Source organism: Nyctibius grandis, chromosome Z (genome assembly GCF_013368605.1).
Source record: "Nyctibius grandis isolate bNycGra1 chromosome Z, bNycGra1.pri, whole genome shotgun sequence".
Lineage (NCBI taxonomy): Eukaryota > Metazoa > Chordata > Aves > Nyctibiiformes > Nyctibiidae > Nyctibius > Nyctibius grandis.
Genome location: NC_090695.1, coordinates 32,623,040 through 32,646,187, shown reverse-complemented (window position 1 = coordinate 32,646,187; position 23,148 = coordinate 32,623,040). Strand labels below are relative to the sequence as shown.

The 23,148-nt window shown below is 37.9% G+C and overlaps 1 protein-coding gene across 12 annotated transcripts in view; it reads right to left on the bottom strand.

Annotated features, from left to right (window-relative positions):
• Positions 1-23,148, bottom strand: part of PAM (peptidylglycine alpha-amidating monooxygenase) — a 160,814-nt gene that overhangs the window by 74,987 nt on the left and 62,679 nt on the right. For 11 of the 12 annotated variants that reach the window (XM_068422121.1, XM_068422128.1, XM_068422125.1 and 8 more), the window contains 3 exons: positions 13,871-14,380; positions 12,604-12,724; positions 6,367-6,424 (listed from right to left, as the gene is read on the bottom strand). In XM_068422121.1, the coding sequence (XP_068278222.1) occupies positions 6,367-6,424; positions 12,604-12,724; positions 13,871-13,962 (271 nt within the window). In that variant the 5' untranslated portion in view covers positions 13,963-14,380. The remainder of the gene's footprint in view (positions 1-6,366; positions 6,425-12,603; positions 12,725-13,870; positions 14,381-23,148) is intronic. The other variant, XM_068422126.1, reaches the window with a different exon arrangement.

Sequence of the window (23,148 nt, the reverse complement as noted above, 5' to 3'; positions counted from 1 at the left end):
CGAGATTTGCTTAAAGTCAACACAATTCCATTGCCCGAATATTTCTCATTATTGGAAACTTAGACAAAGGTGAATGTTCAACACTCAAATGTCTGTTCTTTATCCCATGCCACCAACAAAACACTGTTGCTGTTTCTCAAATGTTCGTCGTCCTGTTTAGTATAGGAAAAAGGTTACCAACATCACAGTGTAGTAATAATGACCATGAATGTACAATGATAGCATTTCTAGAAATAAAGCAAGCTACATTGCGTAACTTCCTTTACTACTACTGAAATGATGTGTCAGATGCAGGAAATACAATGGAATTTTTCTTCATTTAAGACAGAGAAGGACTTTGGAGAGTTTTTAACCTTATTCTACAGCAGAAATTCTAAAACCGAATCACTCCTGACCTTACATGTACATAGACACTGAGGAGCCTTCCAGTGTCTTTTAGCTCTTGTAGGAGTCTTAACATGGGCAGATGGTGAAGTTGGAAACCTCTGAAAGCACTATTCTGCTCCTGAAGTTCATGGATCTATCTGCTTTCTGAACTCAATATTTTAACATGTGGCTGAGGCAGAGTTCCTGAAGTGAATGATGTGGATTATTGTGCCAGTTTATGAGGGGAAAAAAAATTAATCGAATAGCTTCTAACCCTATTTTTGGAGCTGAGGTCTGCTGTGAAAAGTGAGGAGAAACAGCCAAAAGTTAAGGCATGAAAGTCAAATTCTAGCTTGAAGACATAAGGCATGCAGTCAGATTGTGAGGAAATGAGCACGCTAGAGCTGAGGGCTTGGTTTGGGAAGTAAGATACGCACCCATGTGCTCTGGGAAGGTACATTGAGTACCATATATGAATTCAGAAGTGCCAAATTTGCCAGCATGATTGAGGTCCAAAGACTACATAACATCTTTTTCTTCCTACAAGCAAATTCTACTCATTTCTTAGCTAAAAAACTATTCTGTGTTACAGAAAGACATTTTGTTTCAATGTTTTTACCAGTAAAAATTCATAGTGATATTATGGTTAACCCTCGCATGGGACAATGTGCAATTTTAAGTGGACTTCCTACCTTAGTTTTCAGGTGTTTCAAGTGTTTTAAGCTGCTGTTACCAATTTAAGTGAGAGATTAAATTTCTGAAGGAGTTTATAAGCAGTTCACAGTTGTGAAATTTAGTGAACTTTATTGCCAAACTCGACACCTGTACAAAACATGCTATAAGTAACACCTAGAAGGACAGCCTTCAGTAAAGGTAAAACTAAAGGTTAGGCATCTTTTCTGCTAAAGCCACCACCTGTCCTGCTGGGTAATACAGTCTTGCTGTTTCTTTTACTCCTCTACTGCTCTCTCATCTTGTGTATTTACTCTAACTAAGTGTGTCAAGAAGTCTTTTATTCCCTCTGCACAGTGCCCATTACGATGACATACTAGTGCATGGATGAGTCCTTTAAGCACTATTATAAAACTTACTACAAATAGCTTACTAAATGCTACTCTTACTAATAGAAAATAATGCACCACAGTTAATAAAGCAAAATCAGACTTCTGCGCGAGACACTTGCATACACTATTTTAGCTCACATATCTCATCATTTCTTCTGAAGGAAGAGTTGAAAAACCTCTCTGCCTGTGAGCTTGAGAGAGCTTTGTACAGTCGGTTACTCTGTTCCTGTATAGTTATTTTCTTAGCAGCACACCCAGCCTTATACCAGTCTTGCAAACAGAGGGTCAAAAAAAGGCCATTTAAAAAATCCTGTGTTGTAAAAGCCATACAAATTAGCTGAAATTCAAGCCAAATGCAGTACGTGTCACTACCAAAGGCTTAAGAAATACCAAACAAAAGCTTGATATCCCTAGTTGACAGCGTCCACATTTTACAATAACAAACAGAAGATTACACAATAGTTAAATACTTCTAATGCATGGAGAAGTGCTACAAAATGATTACTAAAATAACAGTAACAGTTTTGGTACATATACTAAATCTGAATAAAGTCTGACTTACCTTCCTAACCAAGTACTACTTTGAATTATGAACTCCAGGAGAAACAGGAATGAAGAGAACATGACATCAGTTTAACCTTAACAGCATCTAGTTAAACTATGTATTTAAAAAAATTCATTTCTAAGAAGTTCATCTTTACAAATAACAATTCAATGATATAAAGTTGATACACTTTTTTTCCTAAAAAAATTGCTCTCTTCTCTAGAATGGAATTAACTTTAAAGAAATTTATCAACATGTCAGCATCCACAGTTTGGTAGATTAGGGAGATGTCAGAGGACTTCAATATAGTGAAGTCATCATTACTTGGAAATAGGGAAATTTATATATGCCATACTAGAGTAACAAATCCACAACGTCTCCGAGTCATGTATGGATGAAAGGTAATATATCATCTAATTATTTACATTTGTGTTGCTGAAAGTAAAAGGCTCCATCTCATTTCTAAAGCACAACCTGACATTCAGGGACCTACCATGAGTCAGTAAGAAAAAGACACATTTATTTACTGGTCACCCATGTGAATGAATGTAAGGAGGTGAAGATGACAATCAGATTTCTTGGCTGAGTGGCTTGCTGTCAGACTCAATTCTTATGAGTGTCTGTAGAGCACCCTTTAGATATCATTACAGCTCAGCAGTCAAAAACTGGTTTTCAGCAATGCCTGCAACATTAAAGACTCAATCTAGTTTCTGGTTTGGCTACTTATTCATCAACATTAATCAAACATGAGGCAGAAGAAAACCACAATATGTTTTTTTAAAATGTAATTGGAATGATACTTTCTTGAAAAATTACATATTAATCTAACTCATTAATATCTTTACATATTAATCTCTCAGTAATTTCATTTTATAGGAGCAAAACATGTTCCTAACATTAACCTAAATGTAAACCAACCCACCCCATAAACAAGCACCCTCCTCACCCCTGTTTGTCAGCATTTACAGCCCTTTGGGACAGAAAAACAACTGGTTCAAACAGAAATCTCAGCCTTGATAGTCTGACTCTCCGCAAATGAGTATTATACAGAAAATTAATGGCATCTGCAAAAATTCACAGATGCATGCCTGAAAAAGATCTCTAGGGCAAAACTTGCTCTACTTCTCCTTCTAGCTGGTAGCATTTCATAAGTAAGCTTGATTGGTTCCTTCTTTTGATAATGTCTGAGAACTGACTCTGAACAAGTTGGTTCTGGTACAGTATCCTTTGCAGTACAAAGTTATACCCACTGTCCCTGTGCAAGCATGACTGTCTACCGGTTTTAAATCTTTAGGGGAATAGCAAAGCTGAAGTCTGAGTTCAAAGTCCTCAAATACAAATTTAATAAAACATATTGAAAAAAGTTAGAGAAAATATTTTCTACTCAATAAGAAATGTAGTACTGCCCACATACAGCGCTAAAAAAGAAGTTCTCTCTTTCAAGGCTCTTACATTTCACCAATATGCAAGAAAACTACCTTGCTGCAGGTTCTAGAAACAGAATCTCCTCTTCCACACTGTTGTGCAGGAGGAAGAAAAAAGGAGCGAAAATAGGAAAACGCAGTAAAAAAGGAATAACCAAGTGATTCTTGGTCAAAGTGTAAGGACACTCAGTCATAAAAGTGTTCTTTTAAAGTGTAAAAGGAAAAAAAATCAACAGAAAAGAGAAGGCATTTACTCAGAAGCATAAAGCACAAATAAATTGAACTAGAGGCAGAACATGTAAGTTCCACTGCACTGCCTCAGAAACCCAGGTTATTGTTTTAATTCTGTGTCTTCACACCTCCTAATGTTGACACTCTTCAGAACACACAGTCTTCTCAGTGCATCACTGAACAGCAACCCAGAGTGACAGTTCATCTGTTAATTTTTAGATGTTTCTATCACAAAGTAAAACAGTAATTAATGAACGTTAATTACACCATTTATTGGTAATGCAATGAAGGCAGATTCTGTGCAAACCATAAAAATGTAGACACTATCCTTTCAAAAAGAGTATTTCGTTCTATGTTTGTCAATCTTCTATGCTTATTTAAGCAACACAAAATACATGCATGCAAGTAAGCTCATAGTTAGCTTCACAACACTTAATGGTATTAAGAAGTATCTAAGGAAAAACTCCACCAAGCATCTAATTTCTTAGATGATGATACCTACTGTAAAATTCTCTTTCCTTAGAAGAAGATTTAATTTGCTATTCAGGTATTTCGTAAGATAGGTCAGTTTGCATTTTTTCTGCTGTCTACAATTGGATATGTTTGAGTCTAGTCTTGATTAGGTAATGTCTGTCGATTGTGAAGACTCCAATCTGACAAATCTTTTCCACCGAAAACACTTTCTAGTGACTTTACTGAAGCGAGACAGAACTTATCACATGCTTAAGACTGACCACATGCCCATCCATTTTGAGTAAGGGACCAAAGAGGAAAAAAAAAAACAAAACAAGCAATTTTGTTTTATTTTCAAGGCATCCACATGTAAGAGGTTGTATGCAATGCTACCACAAGAAAACTTTATGTTCACAGCACAAGTTTTTTTTTTCTAGAAATTTGCTCATCAAGTTCCTCTTGCTCTTCAAAGCTCCACCTGACAACTAGAATGACTTCTTAGTCCAGACCTTATACTGCTTTGTAATGACATGTACTCAAGCACAGTGATCACTGAAAGATGACCAAATCCTATGTAAATCTGGTGAAGAACATGTAAACACCTAAAAACCTAAAAGTTTCTCAGTTTTCAGAGAAAAATGTGGGTTGCCTTGCATGATTCACATTGAGACTTTGCATAAATACCACTTTTAAGCAAATTCTTTTAGTAGGTCCTTTTAAATATATACAACACTGAAAGAAGTTTATGTGGTTTTAACACATATAAACACCAAACAACAGAACAAAATGTGAAGCAATCTAATAAAGAATTGAACTATGCAATTCTGCAACTCAGTGAAGCACTAAATAAAAACTGCTTAAGCAGCAAGTTAGTAGTGTACCTTTCTATGAGTCACTTGAAAGCAGAAGAGTCTGTTGCACACACTGGACAGCAAGTATAGTTTATCAGAGGATGAATGCTCACTCCCTTTTATGCTCATTTTTCTTCCTGGAGTCAAACTCACAGCCAAAATGTGAGGACAGGTTCTGGCTTCTTTAAAGAACATATATGCAGAGAAAGCACCGAAGAAAATTTACCGAATCACAGAATCACAGAACGTTAGGGATTGGAAGGGAACTCGAAAGATCATCTAGTCCAATCCCCTGCCAGAGCAGGATTACCTAGATCATATCACACAGGAACACGTCCAGGCGGGTTTCGAATGTCTCCAGAGAAGGAGACTCCACAACCTCTCTGGGCAGCCTGTTCCAGTGTTCAGTTACCCTCACTGTAAAGAAGTTTTTCCTCATATTTATGTGGAAATATTTATATTTATATATATATTTTTATATATATATGTGTAAATATATATATTTATATTTACTCTAATTTTTTAGTTACTATAATACAACATGAAAATCTAAACACAATATTCTATTTCTGAAGGATTTCCACAAGGAAATCCACATGGAACAATAGTCTCATAACACACTACAACAAAAACTACATAGGATTCCCACCATATTTATTGTAGGTGCAGATATCCTAAAACGCAATGAAAGAGTAAAGGAAGAAAATGATAGACATTTTAACTTACTCATTGTTTTCTTTTATTTCAGTTTATAGCATGTTCTGATAGTGAAACTATTTTCAGCCAGACCAACAAGCCTTCACTCTACCTGAACAACTGTATGTTCACAACCAAGGCAAAATAAAAGTACCTCAGAGACCTTCTGAACAGATGGTATTGTTTTGCTGATCTACATGATCTCAGCATTTGTACACTATTACAGTGTTTCCTGCTATTTGTCTGCCATCTTATTTATGCCACGACATTTAAAAAAAATTAAAAAAAAAAAGGAGGGGAGAGGGTATGATTAGTTTTGGGTTTTTTTCCCCCTGATAAGTAAAGTCTTACTGCAGTCAACACTGACTGTAAGTGCAAAGGATTTACAGTCTGTACCAGCAGGTAAATAACCAGTCCGCTCAGTGGAGCAGAATTAAGTATCCATCCAGAGACAGAAAGCCAATACTCTACAAATGTGACTGTTCGGTACTGACTGCCAGAGGCATCTGCATGCAGCTCCTTAACTGCTATTACTCACAAATCTCTCCATATACAGTTTGTTATCTTGACTGTAAGTAGTTCTCTCTAGTTTGTTTCTGCCTTAGACATGACAAATGCATTTTGGAAACTCTGACAGCCAAAGATTACGTCAATATGAGTCAAAGAGAAAAAAATGAAAAAATGCTGGGGTTCTTCAAAATGGCTTGCATAGGTTCTTCCAGTCAACAAATACTCACCTACATAGGCTTCATCATCCACCGGCAAGGGTACTGACATGCAGAGGTAGGTATCGGACTATTAAAAGACAAAAGAACAGAAATTACCTTTACATTGGAAAAATTTAGAATGAAAAGAATAGAAACAAAGCATCAAAATTCTCTACACTTTCTGCAGATGAATGTGGGAATACTGAACAAACTAATATATAAAGATTATATACTTATAAGCCTTACCACCCAATTTATTTGCAGTGGTTAACAAACACCGCCCCCTCTCTGACCATTAAAATTTTGAAGAGGTAGCAGTACACCTTCTATGTCCAAATAAACAGCATGAATCTGAGTGTGCCACACAAAGTGAAAAGAATTACTGAGTTTCTGATTCATTGTGTTCTTGGTATGCATTACATTCTCAGTATTTATAAACTTACTCTAATCTAAAAATCAACACCACTTGAGTGGAGGGGGAGGTGCTGATCTCTCTCTTGTGAGCAGCGATACGACACAAGGAAATGGAATGAAGCTACATCAGGGGAAGTTCAGATTGGAAACTGGGAAAAGGCTCTTCAATGAGAGCATGGTCGGCCACTGGAACTGGTTCCCCAGGGAAGTTGTCACAGCACCAAGCCTGTCAGAATTCAAGGAGCGTCTGGACAATGCTCTTAGTCATATGGTTTAGTTTTGAGCAGGGAGTTGGACTCGAAGATCCTTATGAGTCCCTTCCAACTTGAGATATTCTATGGTACTCTGACTTCATAGCTAAATAGATTTCTATCTATAGCAGTATTTCACCCTGTCCCAAGATTTATATAACTGGACCACAAAGTGTAAAAATACTGTGCCATTGTAGCAACAATCATAGAAACACATTTATTTTTGATTCATGCATCTAACTATTATGATCAATGAAAATATTCTTCCCTGGGCATTCTAACAAACATCACATGTCCTTTAAAACAAAGAAAAAGAACAGAATCAACTAAAAAAGAAACAACTTGAAATGTGATTTTCTTACTTAAGCACTGTAAAGGACTAACATTTTCCTGGAGCAACTGGACAAACAATATGCACAAAATACAGTGTAATGGGCATTCTGGGCAGAAAACTTATGAAGACTGCCCTCTGTGTGATGCTACAGTTGCCTTTGTTGCCTAAAAGACTTTTGGGTTGAGTTTAAAACACTCAGCATGTAAGCCTTGGAAGTATTCCTGGATTAAAATATGAACCAATTAAAATGCAAACACAGTAAACTTAGAGCAATGGCCACAAACAAAACCCTGTTTTTCCATCTACAAGCACCTTGGATAACTATGAAAGAACTTGCAATATAAAACAAAGTCCTAGAGAATAGTAAAACCTAAATATGGTAATCCTATTGAAAGGAAGGCTCTTACTTTGTAAATCAAAAAAACATTCAGCGAATGATTGGAACAGCACAAAATCACATTTTTTAAATGCATGTGAACTACACAAGCAAAAAATGAAGTCAGTCTCATCTTTGTCAGCTAGATGAAGGGCAGGTGCTACAGAAGCATCACCTAGAAAAACAACACCTGCTTTACTGAGATATTTGGCCAAAGATGACGTAGGATATCGTAAGAAATACATTCATTGACATGGTTTACTTACATGTAATGAGATAAGGCTATAAGGTCAGCAATGTGGCTATTAAGTCGATAGCCTCACTATTAACTATTTTAAACCTTTTTTTTTCAACTTTTAAGGCTCTTTAAAAAAGTAAAGATGTCAGCTACTGGAATTTCACTATACCCATAAACTCAAAATCTAACAGGACTTTCATAAGGACTCAACAGATGAAGATAAAATTCCTGCAATGAGAAGCTTCAAACCTAATTTAAAAGAAGATACTGTGAATAGATGTAAACAATTAAATGCAACCGAGAAGGAAGGACAGGTACAATGGTGATAACAATATGTGATCACACAAAGCAGTGATGTGCACTGGTAAGAAACCATTTTGGTGTTTTTACTAGAAGATGGGAAGGATGAACAGAGGTCAGCTGATACAACTGATGTGAATGCCTTTGTGTACTTTAGTTATATGCATTTACAGAATGAACATACTAAAGCCTTCTAGAAATTGAACAAGCAATACTCTCTACCTTTTGTACTTAACCTGGCTTCCAAAGTAGATCTTTTAAAAAAACCCCTTCATTTAGAACCTTATATCCAAACTTTGAAAGTCAATGACGGCAATGCGTCACATTGTAATGGAAATAAACAGCAGATTCTTTGTTTTTAAACACAAGTTGAATTCAGAAACTGTGGACTAAAAATAAGGATGACATGTATTTTTTGAAAGTATCATTTACCCAATTAAGAATTAAACTGGTTAATAACAGAGTATTAGGACTTATCATGGATGCAATGGCTGAGACTTTATAACTTGTGTTGTAATATCTACAAAGATTATTAGAAGTCTAGATGTACAAATATTTTTGTCTCTTTTTAATTGAAGGCTGTTAACTGGAAATTATAGATGTACTAAAATGGTATTGTGCTACTCATTTATCTGAGCTGCTGCAGAACTCAGTCATGCCTCTCTGACTCTGTTATAATACATCTACACATAGCAACTGTCCCAGTTAAACACCCTTCTTCCATGTTCTTCGTCATCTCTCCTTAATACCGATGTACTCTACATTGTATAGTTCAGAGACATGCTCTTAGGTAATCTGATGGGCCTTTAGGATTTTAATCCTAAAAAAAAAAAAAAACAAACAAAAAAATTAACAAGACACACTTTGGAGAAGAAACAGGGTGGGGAGAGGTGAAGAAAGGAAATATTCAAAATTTTCTACTTCCCATGTGTTTGTTACTGTTTGTATTGCCTTATATTAGCAATCTTCAGATTTTCCTCCAAAGTAATCTGAAGCAATTCCACTTCATTAATGAGACATCCTGGCCAGCAGTTACTTTAGCATGACAAGCCTACAGATGATCAGTACAGGCAAAGCATTGAATTGTTAAAATCCCATAATACTCATGGTGTAGTTTCACATCCCTCACCACTTCCCACTGTTCCATCCTACTATCCCACATTGCTTTTAAAAAATTTATCTCCTCTTCTTCCCTATCAAAATGTATTTTTCAAAAGCAGAGAAATCAGGAAACAAACCCACAAAATTACCCTAAATACAACCCTTTTCAAAATGTTTCCAGCAACTTCTTAAAAGGAAAGAAGTATATTTAAAAAAAAATTCCAAGATTATCTATGGGCTAAAATTTGTTTGAGAAATTCATGACACAAAGAACTATCACTATCTATTAAATATGATGGTCTGGACTAAAACTCCTAGCCAGCAACCTCTCATTACTACTATAAACAGGGAAGGTATGTTCTAGTTTTTGCATTACTACTCTCCTATCCTACCTCTCATGGTCTTTTCATAAATAACTGCTATTAGATATAACCAGAGAAAAGACCGCTTGGCCAAATGAATAATTCAGACAATCAATGTGGTCATTCTGAAGTCTTTACCATTACTGGCATGAAAACTTGCCCTGGCATAGTCAAAAGGGTTTTCAGTTTTGTTTCTGACATACAAGCCAGGTTGTATTTAGCTAAAAAGAGAAAATGAGCAAATGAAAAAACAGCTATTGGATTCAACAAAAGAGATTCTGATCACTTATCTCCAATTGTCAACGTCCCAAACTTCACACACAAGAAGAGCAGGAACATCCTGACACTAAAGCATTACAAGAGGCATAGTGCAGAATCCACAATAATTCTGTCCTGTTTTCTCAACCTCACCATAAGCAGGTCTGTGAGCATGAGGGTGCACATTTGATCCATCTTCAGAAGAAAATTATTATGCAGACTTCAACTTGCGTAAGAAACAAGCAGGGGGGGGAAAAAGTGAGATTGCTCCACTATGCACAACCCCATCAACTCAGATGTTTACAAAAAAAGTGAAAAGACGAGACGAACAGAACTTTCAAAGTGCAACAGGCTGCCTTTTGAAAGCATACTCGGGAGTGGCGAAGAGAAAACCCCATGCTTTTCCTTCCCATCTCCTGCTCCCCCTTCCTCCCTTTTCTTCAAAGGAACAATCTTTTTTATTAATAAGGACCATTACTAATAATTGCATCACTTCTCATAAATCTCTGGTATTGATATTCACTGTGCCAGGGTCCAGATTCATGTGAGTAACTAAATTCTACTTTTTACAGAATTCCACCCTAACCAATAACCAAGTCATTCACATAACTTTCTCTTCCTGCCTTTCCCATGTAAATTGTTACGCTTAAGAACTCAGGAACTGCAATTAGTCATAACCAAAATAGTGATACACTTCCAGAAAGCCCTTAATAAAGCATTTAAGAAATTGCACTTGTCCTCTTGCTCTTTGGTTTATTTTGGCATCTTTCATGAATAGAGATAATCTTGCAGATAGATCCTGGAAGCAGAAACCTATATATTACAGAATCACAGAATATCTCAAGTTGGAAGGGACCCAAGAAGGATCATCGAGTCCCAGCTCCCAACTTATGCTCTTACATAAACATCAGTGTGGACAACTTGAACTCACAGCAGATCCACAGTTGCTAAATATATCTGCCCACAATTAGGTCCAAGAGGTACCCGAAGAAGATAGTGAACTAGTTAAGAAGCCACTAAAGAAGAATTTCCTCTCTAAAGAGGATTCTTCCTTTCCATGTTCTTTCTCCCACAAAATGAACTAACAGCACTAGAACAACCTGTTGGTTATCTCCTTCTGTGAACAGCAAGAAAAATATTAATCTTTTCTACCATTGCCTCTTGCTGTGTATATCAGTGTTTAACTTGTTTAAATGGGAACCACATTTACTGTCCAGTTGGCGTGGGACATGCGGACGAAGGAAGGGAAATCAGGAGAAGGGCAGGTGAGACTGAGAAAAGAAAAGAAAAGCTAGATTTAAAAGTATATAAGGCTAGTTATTGATTATTTTAACCTACCCTTTTAGGAACTAACTTGGCAGGTTGCTTTTGCTGCTGTCTTCCCCTGACCTTCCCCCAAATCTACACTAGACTGTAGCATTTCAGTTTATTGTGTACATAACAGCTGTAGGCTATAGGTATACATGAATGTGAAAAGTATTACCTCCTCTCTATTAACTATAACAGCCTTTTGTTGTTGGTGTTGAGTTTTGGTTTTCCTCTTTTTTAATAGGATCTGAAGTGACTGACCCCTTCATATGTGTTTCCTAGGTCTTCAACTAATGGCTCCTTAGGTAAAATCAATAAAACTTTATTACAAATGTGCACCTGGATGAACTGAGAGTACTTTTCACTCTTTCTGAAAGAGATTTTTAGTATTTTGCTGCAGACAAATAAAATCTAGTAGAAATGATATTTCTGTTTTGCAGTCACTGGAATGACACCACATGCTCTAAACTGCATGTTCCAGCGGGGTGCTCCTCAATAACCGAAAACTTCATTTCCCTTCAGTATTTTTTGAAAGTGCTATCTGCAACAATGAGTCATCATGTACTGCAGCACAACATCCTGCTCTTTCCAAACACCTGCAGCCCTTTAAAAGAGACATACAATCTTTTAATGACATATATAATTCCCTACGCTGCCTCGCTGAAAAAAACCGTTATTAATCATTATCTTCCTTAATGAAACTACATGTGAAAATGACAGTAGAATCAGTCTGGGGATATTTTATGTGAATCTTAAAAATGCTAATGCTAATGTTAAAAATCTTATCTATTGTCTTAATTTTCACTCACTTGGCTCAGTAGAAGATAAGCAACTTCAAACCTGAAAGAGTATACCATTACAACTTATTTATAGTAGCTTTCCTGGAGTATTTTCATTCACTGAGTCAAAAGTACTACCCTTATAAAATGCTTTTTGGTTGATTTCTCTCAGCTTGCCAAGGTTGCAGGAATGTTCAATTTAATGTAATTTAATTTAATTTGGTGTAAACTCTAAGTGTGTGTCTTACTAGCACAGCTGGAAATACTTCACTTTAATAAAACTCATATTCCTTGTTATACTAAACTTCAGCAATTCAGTTTATGAAACCAACACTTTACAAATAAAATTAATCAGATGAAAAGATTTTTCTCTCATTTGAGATTACTTTTCTGTTTCCTACTTTTCTCTGGACATACATATCTGTATAAAAGTTACCCTGTTTTTTTTGTTCATTTTATGTGAGTGATATTGTAGGCAAGGCTTTATTTTCCTAGCTTATAAAAAAAAAGAGTAAGTGGCAAAAAGAAAAACTGCATTTCTCTCACCTGCTTAGGTGTCACCCCAGGCATGCGAATGTCCAACACAAAATCTGACAGACCAAGTGAAATCACTGGCCGGTCGCTTCCAAGGCATTCACTGGAAAGAGACCTGGTAGTATCTCTATATCTTAAAAAGAAGGAGAAAAGATTTTTTAAAATATTTATTTTTGTTCTGTCTTTCTAAAAATAAGGGTCTTCAGAACTGGTAAAGAAGTTTGACAATGCTGAGTAGCTCTAGGAGTGATCTAGAAATTTCACTCCTTCATGAGCTGAGGAAAACATCTTAGTTATCAAGCACCTACTGAACAATCAGACAGACTAGTTTGGAAAACATTAGCTGAAAACCTGTCATCTCATCTAAGTAATTTTCTGAGGTACATGGACATACAGAGAATTAATTCACTAGACCATGTCAAGTACTGTTAATCATTCACAAGAGTTTTGGGGGTTTTTTTAAGACTACATGCCTGATGTATAATTCAATACAGATTAAATTTAAATAATGTTTGAAGAGGAATTTTTTAATTCCAACACCACATTTATAGCAACTCCTATTACAAGTAGAGAAGTAAAACAGTAAGTTTTACAACTTCACATGAATATAAAAGTCTGTATTGAATGCAACGTATAAACAGATTGTAAAAAAATGTAGATCACTGTAGGGAAACAAACAGTAAGCCATCTGAAACATGATGCAATATTGATATCAATTCTGAATATGTATATTCATGTGTATATATAAATATAGAAGTGACATGGTAACTACAGTGCCCAATATACCTTGCAAACAGTAAAACACTTTTTTGGAGACCTGAGGCTACTTCTCTTGTCCACACTACATTAAAGTTTATCTATGCAATTTTGCATTCAAACACTCTCCCGCCCCCCCAAATTTCCCAGGATTGCCCAGTTTTATGCTAGTTGATGCTTTCTTGTTAAAACACCATTTTATACTGCAAGCTAACTCAAGCAGCTGAAATATGTGTAATCCCTCTGTAGTCTATAATAGACCTGTGGCGTTACCTAAAAAGTTCTATTAATTGCTGCCTTATCATCCTAAAATCACATTTTATAGAGCAAACTGTAGATAAAACAAGAGTTTCTGTCTCTTTTGAAAAGAGTGCCATTTCAAAACTGCAGAAAGAAAATTCAGAGCAAGTGAGCAAAACTAAACAAGTACCACACGCATTTTTATCTAGGACATGCTTTCATGTACTTACATAATATCATGACTGCATGCATTCAACACATAAGGTCTTCCTGCATAACTCACCTCTTGAAGACAGAAAGTGGGCTTCTGAAACCCAAACAGATGTTTTGAAAAACAATAAACAGTATCAGCAGGTTGTTAACGAAGCTAGCCATGTCCACCCTGCTGTTTCTGGCCCAATCAAGGGAGCTGAAAAAGGGCAGTGCAGTTCTATTGGCTGTGATCCCAACAATCAGGTGGCAGCAGCAGCAGTATCAATTCACTACTTCATTATTATGTGCTCTGCAGGCATCCTCCAGCTTCTGACAGACCATCTGTCTTGGAAGGTGATGTGCTGTAAATCAGGAAGGTGGATGGTGCTATGTTGTCTTTATTATTAGCTGCAGAAATCTGTTGAAGAATCTTCCCTTGCAGATAGATGACACTGTACTTCTGTCCACTTGAGGAGCTGAAAAGCAGTCCTGACACTTGCTCCCCAGGTTGTGCCGTTAAATCTGCACGTTACTTATCAATCCACAGTGCCAGAGACTCCATGTGGCATCGCAGAAACCAGCAGCAGTCATCCCTCAGAACCTGCAAAAATACAAGCAGATAAAGGATGACTAACGCATTACAGCATTAGTTCTCAGCAAATCCCTGTTGAGGCATTTTAATACATTAGTAAGTTCTTTCACTAGCTTTAGCCCAACCCAGTGAAGACTGCACCAAGTCTATTGATTCTCTTTTCCTCCCCTCCCATCCATACAAGGAAAGAAAACTGACATGATTCATGTTGATACACAAAACGCACTCTCGAACATATTTTACATGATAGGAAGAAATATAAAAAAACCTCTCAATATGCAAAAGGCGAAGTATGGAGTATTTCACATATACAAACACCAGTATAATGTGTTCTACAAGCAGCAAAAAAAAAGCCAAACACTGACATGGCAACAATCAAGGTTTGTAAATTTATCAACTATTACTATATGTTTCTGCACATATTGCAGTCTGGGAGAATATTCTACTTTTAATACAGCCTGTAATACACCATTATGTCATTAAGGTGTCTGTTTCTCACGCATTTTAGTTACTTCTCATGAGCATTTCAGAAAATTGATAGTTAGAAATTATTTTTGGAAACACTGCAACAAGAACTATTGAGATCACACTGCTTTATATTATAGAATCATGGAATGGTTTGGGTTGGAAGGGACCTTAAAGATCATCTAGTTCAAACCCCCCTGCCAAGGGCAGGGACACCTTTCCACTAGACGAGGTTGCTCAAAGCCTCATCCAACCTGGCCTTGAACACTTCCAGGGAGGGGGCATCTACAACTTCTCTGGGCAATCTGTTCCAGTGTCTCACCACCCTCACAATTAGTTGAATACTTTTCTATCCTTGCATAGATTGAGGTTGTATCAGCGTAAACCGTTACTCTCCTCATTGCTTTAACTGTTCTTACTTCCCCATTTCAGTTGATGTGATATTTTAATATCAAAATTTTAAATGTTTTTGTAAGTATGCTACAAAATCACACGTGTGTTACTGAAGATATTTTTATTGAGCATTCCAATTCTGGCAGAAGAAAAATTTCAAGTCATAATAAAAATCAAAGTCTTTAAACCGTATTATATAGTAATTCTTTTAAGATTAATATTAATAGGAAAAAAACACCCCAAACCAACTATCCCTAGCCCCTGGGAGACAGTCAAAATACTGCTATGAGGATGAAATAGAAAAGAAGGATTCTGACATGAAACACAATTAAAATTCATGTGTTTTATGAAAAATCACTTCCATCTCAGGGCACATGTACGGAAAAGGCTTCTTATGAAACAAAAGTGCTTATGCATAGACTACGAAGCCATGCTGGCCACTTGCCTGTTGCTTAGCAGCTACACTAGATTTGCACTGAACTATTTGTGAGATTTAAAAACCTGATTACATTAATAATCATTAAACGTGCAGATTTTATTCATTGAAGGATGACACAAAAGATTCAGTCACAAACAACTAAAAATAGACTTCATTTTAGTTTTCAGCTTGCAAAAAACATGCCAAAGCTGTCCAAAATCAGCAAGCAATGATACAAGCTTAATTCATTTTTTTAATGTAAATTTTCATGTCTCTTTTTCTGTGATCTAAATTACCTTTACTAGTGAATATGGAAAGCTGCAAGACATATAAAGGACTGTACTATGATGAAAACCAAATATCATTTTAAAAAGCAGACAAGTGTAATATGCTTCACAAAAAGTTAAGACAACTATAAAAACAGAAGGCTTCATTGCTTTTACTCTTTAAGGGATAATTATGCAACAGTAACTGCTCAGCATCTTTGTAAGCCACCTGGCTGGAAGTTCTAGTACTTTTTAAATTTGTATTACCCAAGGAATTATGCCTTTATTTTCAAACCATACTGTAAATATACTTGTCAAGTAAGAGCTCTGAAGAACAGAGATGGGGTACACCTGTCTCAAAGGGGGGAAAGGATCGTTGCAGAGGAGTTAGCAGGGCTCATTGAAAGAGCTTTGAACTTGTATGGAAGGGGGAAGGGGATAAAACCAGGCTTGCTGGAGACATGCCTGGGGGTGTCACACCAGTGTCTGAAGGGCAGTGTGCTAGTGAGGTCCTTCGGTCTGCTAGCTCAGGGGAGGCAGGGGATTGAGAGCCATGCGGCAATAGGGATGCAACAGTTAGTGACGGGTCAGAAACCGCAGAAGTGCCCCAGAATGGACATACAGGAATTAGGGCTTCTTCCCCCACAAAGGTGGCAGGATCAATAGCCCAGCTGAAGTGCATCTACACCAATGCACGCAGCATGGGCAATAAACAGGAGGAGCTGGAAGCCCTTGTGCAGCAGGAAAACTATGGCATAGTTGCCGTCATGGAAACATGATGGGATGATTCGCACAACTGGATTGCTGCAATAGATGGGTTATAAACTCTTCAGAAGGGACAGGCAAGGTAAGAGAGGCAGTGGGGTGGCCCTGTATGTTAGGGACTGTTTTGACTGTCTAGAGCCTGAGGATGTTGACAACAGGGTCAAGTGTTTATGGGTAAGGATCAGAGGGAAGGTCAACAAGTCAGATATCATGGTGGGAGTCTGCTATAGACCACCCAACCAGGATGAAGAGGTAGAAGAAATATTCTATAAGCAGCTGGGAGAAGTCTCATGATCAATAGCCCTTGTTCTCACAGGGGACTTTAACTTACCACATGTCTGCTGGACATACAGTACAACAGAAACAGACTCGGAGGTTCCTGGAGTGTGTGGGAGATAACTTCCTGACACAGTTGGTGAGTGAGCCAACTAGGGAAGGTGCCCTGCTGGACCTCTTGTTTGCAAACAGTGAAGGACTTGTCAGTGATGTGATGGTTGGAGGCTGTCTTGGGCATAGCGATCATGAAATGATAAGAGTTTTTGGTTCTTGGAGAAGTAAGGAAGGGGGTCAGCAGAACTGCTACCTTGGACTTCCGGAGGCAAACTTTGGCCTGTTTAGAACCCTGGTTGACAGAGTCCTTTGAAAAACAGTCCTGAAGGGCAAAGGGGTACAGGAAGTCTGGACACTCTTCAAGAAGGAAATCTTAAAGGCACAGGAGGAGGCTGTCCCCATGTGCCAGAAGACAAGAGAGCGGGGAAGAAGACTGGCCTGGCTGAACAGAGAGCTTTGGCTGGAATTCAGGAAAAAAAGGAGTTTATGAGCTTTGGAAGAAGGGCCAGGTGACTCAGGAGGACTACAAGGATGTTGTGAGGCTACGCAGGGAGAAAATTAGAAGGGCCAAAGCCCAGCTAGAACTTAATCTGGCCACTGCTGTAAAAGGCAATAAAAAATATTCCTACAAATACATTAGCCACAAGAGGAGGGCTAAGGAGAATCTCCATCCTTTACTGGATGCGGGAGGAAACATAGTGTCAAAGGATGAGGAAAAGGCTGAGGTGCTTAATGCCTTCTTTGCCTCAGTTTTTAATAGTAAGGCGAGTTATTCTCTGGGTACCCAGCCTTGTGAGCTGGAGGACAGGGATCGGAATGAAGCCCCCATTAACCCCAGGGAAATGGTTACACACCTGCTACGCCACTTAGACACGCATAAGTCTATGGGGCCGGATGGGATACACCCAAGGGTACTGAGGGAGCTCGTGGAAGTGCTCCCCAAGCCACTTCCCATCATTTATCAGCAGTCCTGGCTAGCCTGGGAGGTCCCAGGCGACTGCAAATTAGCGAATGTGATGCCCATCTACGAGAAGGGCTGGAAGGAGGATCCGTGGAACTACAGGCCTGTCAGTCTGACCAAGGTGCCATGGAAGATTATGGAGCAGATCATCCTGAGTGCTATCATGGGGCACATACAGGACAACCAGGCCATCAGGCCCAGTCAGCATGGGTTTATGAAATGCAGGTCCTACTTGACTAACCTGATCTTCTATGACAAGATGACCCACTTACTGGATGGGGGAAGTGATCGTCTCCCTGTACTCAGCACTGGTGAGGTCACACCTCAAATACTGTGTTCAGTTTTGGGCCCCTCACTACAAGAAAAACATTGAGGTGCTGGAGAGAGTCCAAAGAAGGGCAACAAAGCTGGTGAAGGGTCTGGAGAACAAGACTTATGAGGAGCAGCTGAGGGAACTGGGGTTGTTTAGCCTAGAGAAAACGAGCCTCAGGGGAGGCCTTATATCTCTCTACAACTACCTGAAAGGAGGTTGTAGCTAGGAGGAGGGTGTTAGTCTCTTCTCCCAGGTAACAAGCGATAGGATGAGAGGAAACAGCCTCAAGTTGTGCCAGGGGAGGTTTAGATTGGGTATTAGGAAAAATTTCTTCACGGAAAGGGTTGTCAAGCATCGGAACAGGCTGCCCAGGGAAGTGGTTGAGTCACCACCCCTGAAGGTATTTAAAAGACATGTAGATGTGGTGCATAGGGCCTTGGTTTAGTGGTGGACTTGGCAGTGTTAGGTTAATGTTCGGACTCTATGATCTTCAGGTTGGAAGAGACTGTTAATTATTCTATGATTCTAATCTATGACAGAACCAGAGTAAATGGGCACAAACAAACACAGGAGGTTCCCTCTGAGCATCAGGAAACACTTTTTCATTGTGAAGGTGACTGAGCACTGGCACAGCTTGCCCAGAGAAGTTGTGAGTCTCCATCCTTGGAGACACTCAAGAGTCATTTGGATATGGTCCTGGGCACCCAGCTGTAGCTGGCCCTACCCAATCCAGGGTGTTGTACCAGATGACTTCGGGAGGTCCCTTATAACCTCAACCATTCTGTGAGTCTCTGACAATGAATTCTTTCAACCTTTAAAAATAAAATACAAGGCCAGTTCAGTATGTCAATTTAAACCAGCTAACGAATTTGAGAGAAATAGATGGCAGGTGATGTGGATAAGTGGTTACAACCATCCAAGGTCTAGCATTCCTCATGATACAGAGAAGATAAAAGGTGTCAAGGATAGATGATACCAAGAATTTTCCCTTTGGATTGTGGCAGCAGATGATAACTTTCTATTTCCAAACTGAGGTCTCTTGGTTACTTTTACAACTCCACTGCCCAGACAGGGCAATGAATGGGTAAGAAAATGCCAGGAAAGCCAAGAAAATTCTCCACAGGTAAGCTGCTTTTACAGTTTAAAATTCTTTGGACACCAATGAAACCATGATTACAGAAAACATACGGCCTACATAACTTTTAATGCAATATATGATCAACCAAATGAATGTAGCCCTATATTTAGAGGTGTTTTTTTTTTTCTTAAATAAGCATCAAAAATGTCCTGACTTCTGTGTCATGTTTTTAACAAACTTTTTGGATTAAATAATACATTTATCACCTTAGAAAATTCTTCCTTAAAGCCTTGTTGTGTTGTTTGTGGAGACCTTTTTACTTTTCTTGAAGCAATTTTTTCTTACATAGTTTTACAGGAAAATATTTAGAACATGATTATAAATCATCCAAAAACTAAGGAGGTTTTTTTTTAGAGTAGAAGCAGCTGCTTCAAACTATACTTCATTTGATTGTTTCTCAAAAAAAAAGGGTAAATTTTCACCATATACCAAACCCATTATAATTGTAAGCTGCCTTGTATTTTCCTCCTCCTCTTGCTCTGCATTGGTTCAGGAAACTGACGCTCTCCCCACTGCCCACCCCCATTGGTTTCTTAATTTTCCATCAGATTAGCTGGTCAATGTGCCAGCAGGCAGCTGCTGTACTTCTATCACAGAAGAAATGGTGTGAACATATAGATGGGGCTGGAAAGAAACCTCCTGTTTTAGCAGCAGTCCACACTGGATTTGGTATAATATTAAAGATACCTTTTAAAAATGAGAATTGTAAGTTGTCAAATATAGTTTGCCTCTTGGTTTAATTTAGATTTTACAAATTTGTGGCTTCTGCTACAAAAACATTTTTCAGACATGGATACCAAAGGAAAAAAAGAGAAACAGGATCGCTCTTATTGCTGTTTTTATGAACAACCTTTCCTAAAATTTGATCTGCTGAGTGTAAGTATGGTGCACATTTTTTACAAGAAATATTTCATGATAATAAACCTATTGTCCACTCCATCAGAGGAAGCACAGTATACATTGAATAAAGAACTGCAACTTGAATTTTCTTGTATGTATTACAGTAATTAAATTGGATGCTTTCTAAATGGATTTGCTCTTTGTACACTTTCCAAATATATTGAAATTGGACAATATGTATTTTCCTATTTGACTAGAAGTATTAAATGAAAATTCATATTAAGCAGTGCTTAAAAGTATGGTTTATAGGGGCAACACAATTTATATATAAAGCTCAATACCTTAAATCTAAACTTATTTTGAAGGATTTTGAAGACCTGTTAATAATTTATGTGTTAAATTTCCATGTTAAATGAAGCATTTTTTACGGGTTGCCTACTGGGAAAGGAAGCTCTTCTTACTATCTTAGGACAGGCTATCTGTACCGAGAAAAATCAATAAAGCAAAATCCTTCGAATGCTCTGTCAGTTCAGTAGGTATGGAGAGTTTTACCTACTAGACAGCTCTCTTTTGAAATTAATTTAAGTTTTACACAGCAAAGACATAGAGGATGAAGAACTGTCATTCACACTCTGCCTTTCCCTTTTGGAGATCAACAAGTTCACAACATGACTTGCAGGTTCCTAACCACTATAAAGAGTCAGAATCACAAAGATATCATAAACCTATCACCCCAAGCCATAAGCAAATCCTGTTCACTAAACAATAAAGGAAATATTTGTTTTGCACTTAGTAGGCAACTCATACAGCAACAGCAGTCATGGAAATCAGAAACAAAAAGGATGTAAAAAAAAGAGGTTATAAGATGTGTTTATGCAAAGAAAGAACAAGGACATTACTTCCAGATGGATGAGGCAAAAAATAAAGTTTATTATCCTCTACTAATTTATAGAATAAACAGAAATTAAAACCAGCCTCAGAATTTCTTTGTGAGCATCAGGAAATGCATGAGGAAAAACAGAAGAACCAAGAGAAGCAAAAAAAGCACAACTCAAGGTATTAGAATTGCTGTCACCCCAGGATCTGAGCTCTACCCACAGCTGCCATCCTCGGTATGTCCAAGATGACTGAAAGGGGCACGCTTCAAAGCCTAAGCAGACCTGATTTTGTCAGATCAACTTGTAGAATAGTTAATCTTCTACACAGTGAAACCTCAGTTAAAACAGAAGATAATGCATAAGGAAGAGATGGAAAAATGTTTAACTACTACTTCGTACTGTGATCTTACCGAGCAGCCTTTGCTTAAGACTCATCTGCCAACAAACAGAGCTGTCCTAGGAGTATCTCCCCAGCAACATTTTCTCCCCTTTCCCAAAGTAAATATGGCAAATACTACTCCTCAAAACAATGCACGCTCAGGTGAGACAAAAAAATACCTAAAAAGGAAACTACCACACAAAATCCTCTCCTGCTCATATCAATATAAATGTGCTTATACTACTAAAACATTAGATTTCAAGTAGAAATTCAGTTTTACAACCTGATTTCTCATTCTTACACATCCACAGACTAGAAAACCCCGTAGTCAAACACAGGAAAGCTGCATGCCTTTTTGGAAAGTCTAAGAATGAAAGATTTTTCATTTCTTTTCCCCCATCATCTTTTACAATTAAGAATGGCACAGTTCGCTAACTCAATAATCATTAATAAATTGATAATAAAATCTTTTATAATTGTGAAACACAAACGCTTGAAACTGCTTGAAACACTCCCTATTAAAACCGTGAAATGCAAAACCTCCTTTTCTTCTTGTGGGAGTCACAGATATTTTTCAGAAGTCTGAAGACCAGAGAGAGTTTGTGTTAGTTCTCCCATTCTGCATTTTAATAGCATTTGAAAAGCATTTTATTCACAATAAATCACCTTGTAATACTTCTGCTTTGACCATGTATCAAAATAGGTAAAATTCTCTTGTCAAGGAAGACCAATATTTTTCATTGAGAGATGACATCTTAACAAACTGCTAATTTCACATTCCTAAAAAATTAACAAGTTGGATGGTACTAATTACTTGCTCAAACGGGAAAACACATGAGAAGCCTCCACTTTCATTTTAATATCCAGATCACTATCAGTAGCACAATGTAATAAGGATAAAGGTTCACTGAAGTGCCCTATTATGCAAAAGTAGAAAATACTAAAGGGAGAACGTTTTATGAGTTCGGATTAGCCCCCAAGGATAAAGCAAATGAGAGATCATTTAAAATATTTAAGATCAACTACACATTACATTTGAACTATGAATTAAATTCACTGCCTGTTCCTTCACTAAGAAGGACTTCAAATCAGGCTCTCTGAATTCCCTGTGTACAAGTATTCTCAAATAAGAGCAAAGCACCATTTTTTTCAATCAAAATGTGTAAACTTTGTTAATACAGGTTATTGCATTTATGTGGCAAGGCTTTGGTAGCGGGGGAGGCTGCAGGTGTGGCTCCCATGTCAGACAGAGATAGTTTCAGCTGGCTCCAAGATGGACCTGCTATTGCCCAAAGCTGAGCCCATCAGTGATGGTGGTAGTGCCTCTGTTATAACATATTTAAGAAAGGGTAAAAAACACCGCACAGCAGCTAGGAGACAGCAGTGAGAAAAATGTGAGAGAAACAGCCCTGCAGACACCAAGGTCAGAGAAGAAAGGAGGAGGAGGTGCTCCAAGCACAGGAGAAGACATTCCTCTGCAGCCCACAGAGAAGACCATGGTGAAGCAGGTTGTCCCCCTGCAGCCCATGGAGGACCACAGTGGAGCAAATATCCACTCTGCAGCCTGTGAAGGACCCCAAGCCAAAGCAGGTGGATGTACTCTGAAGGAAGCTGAAGCTCCACCAGCAAGA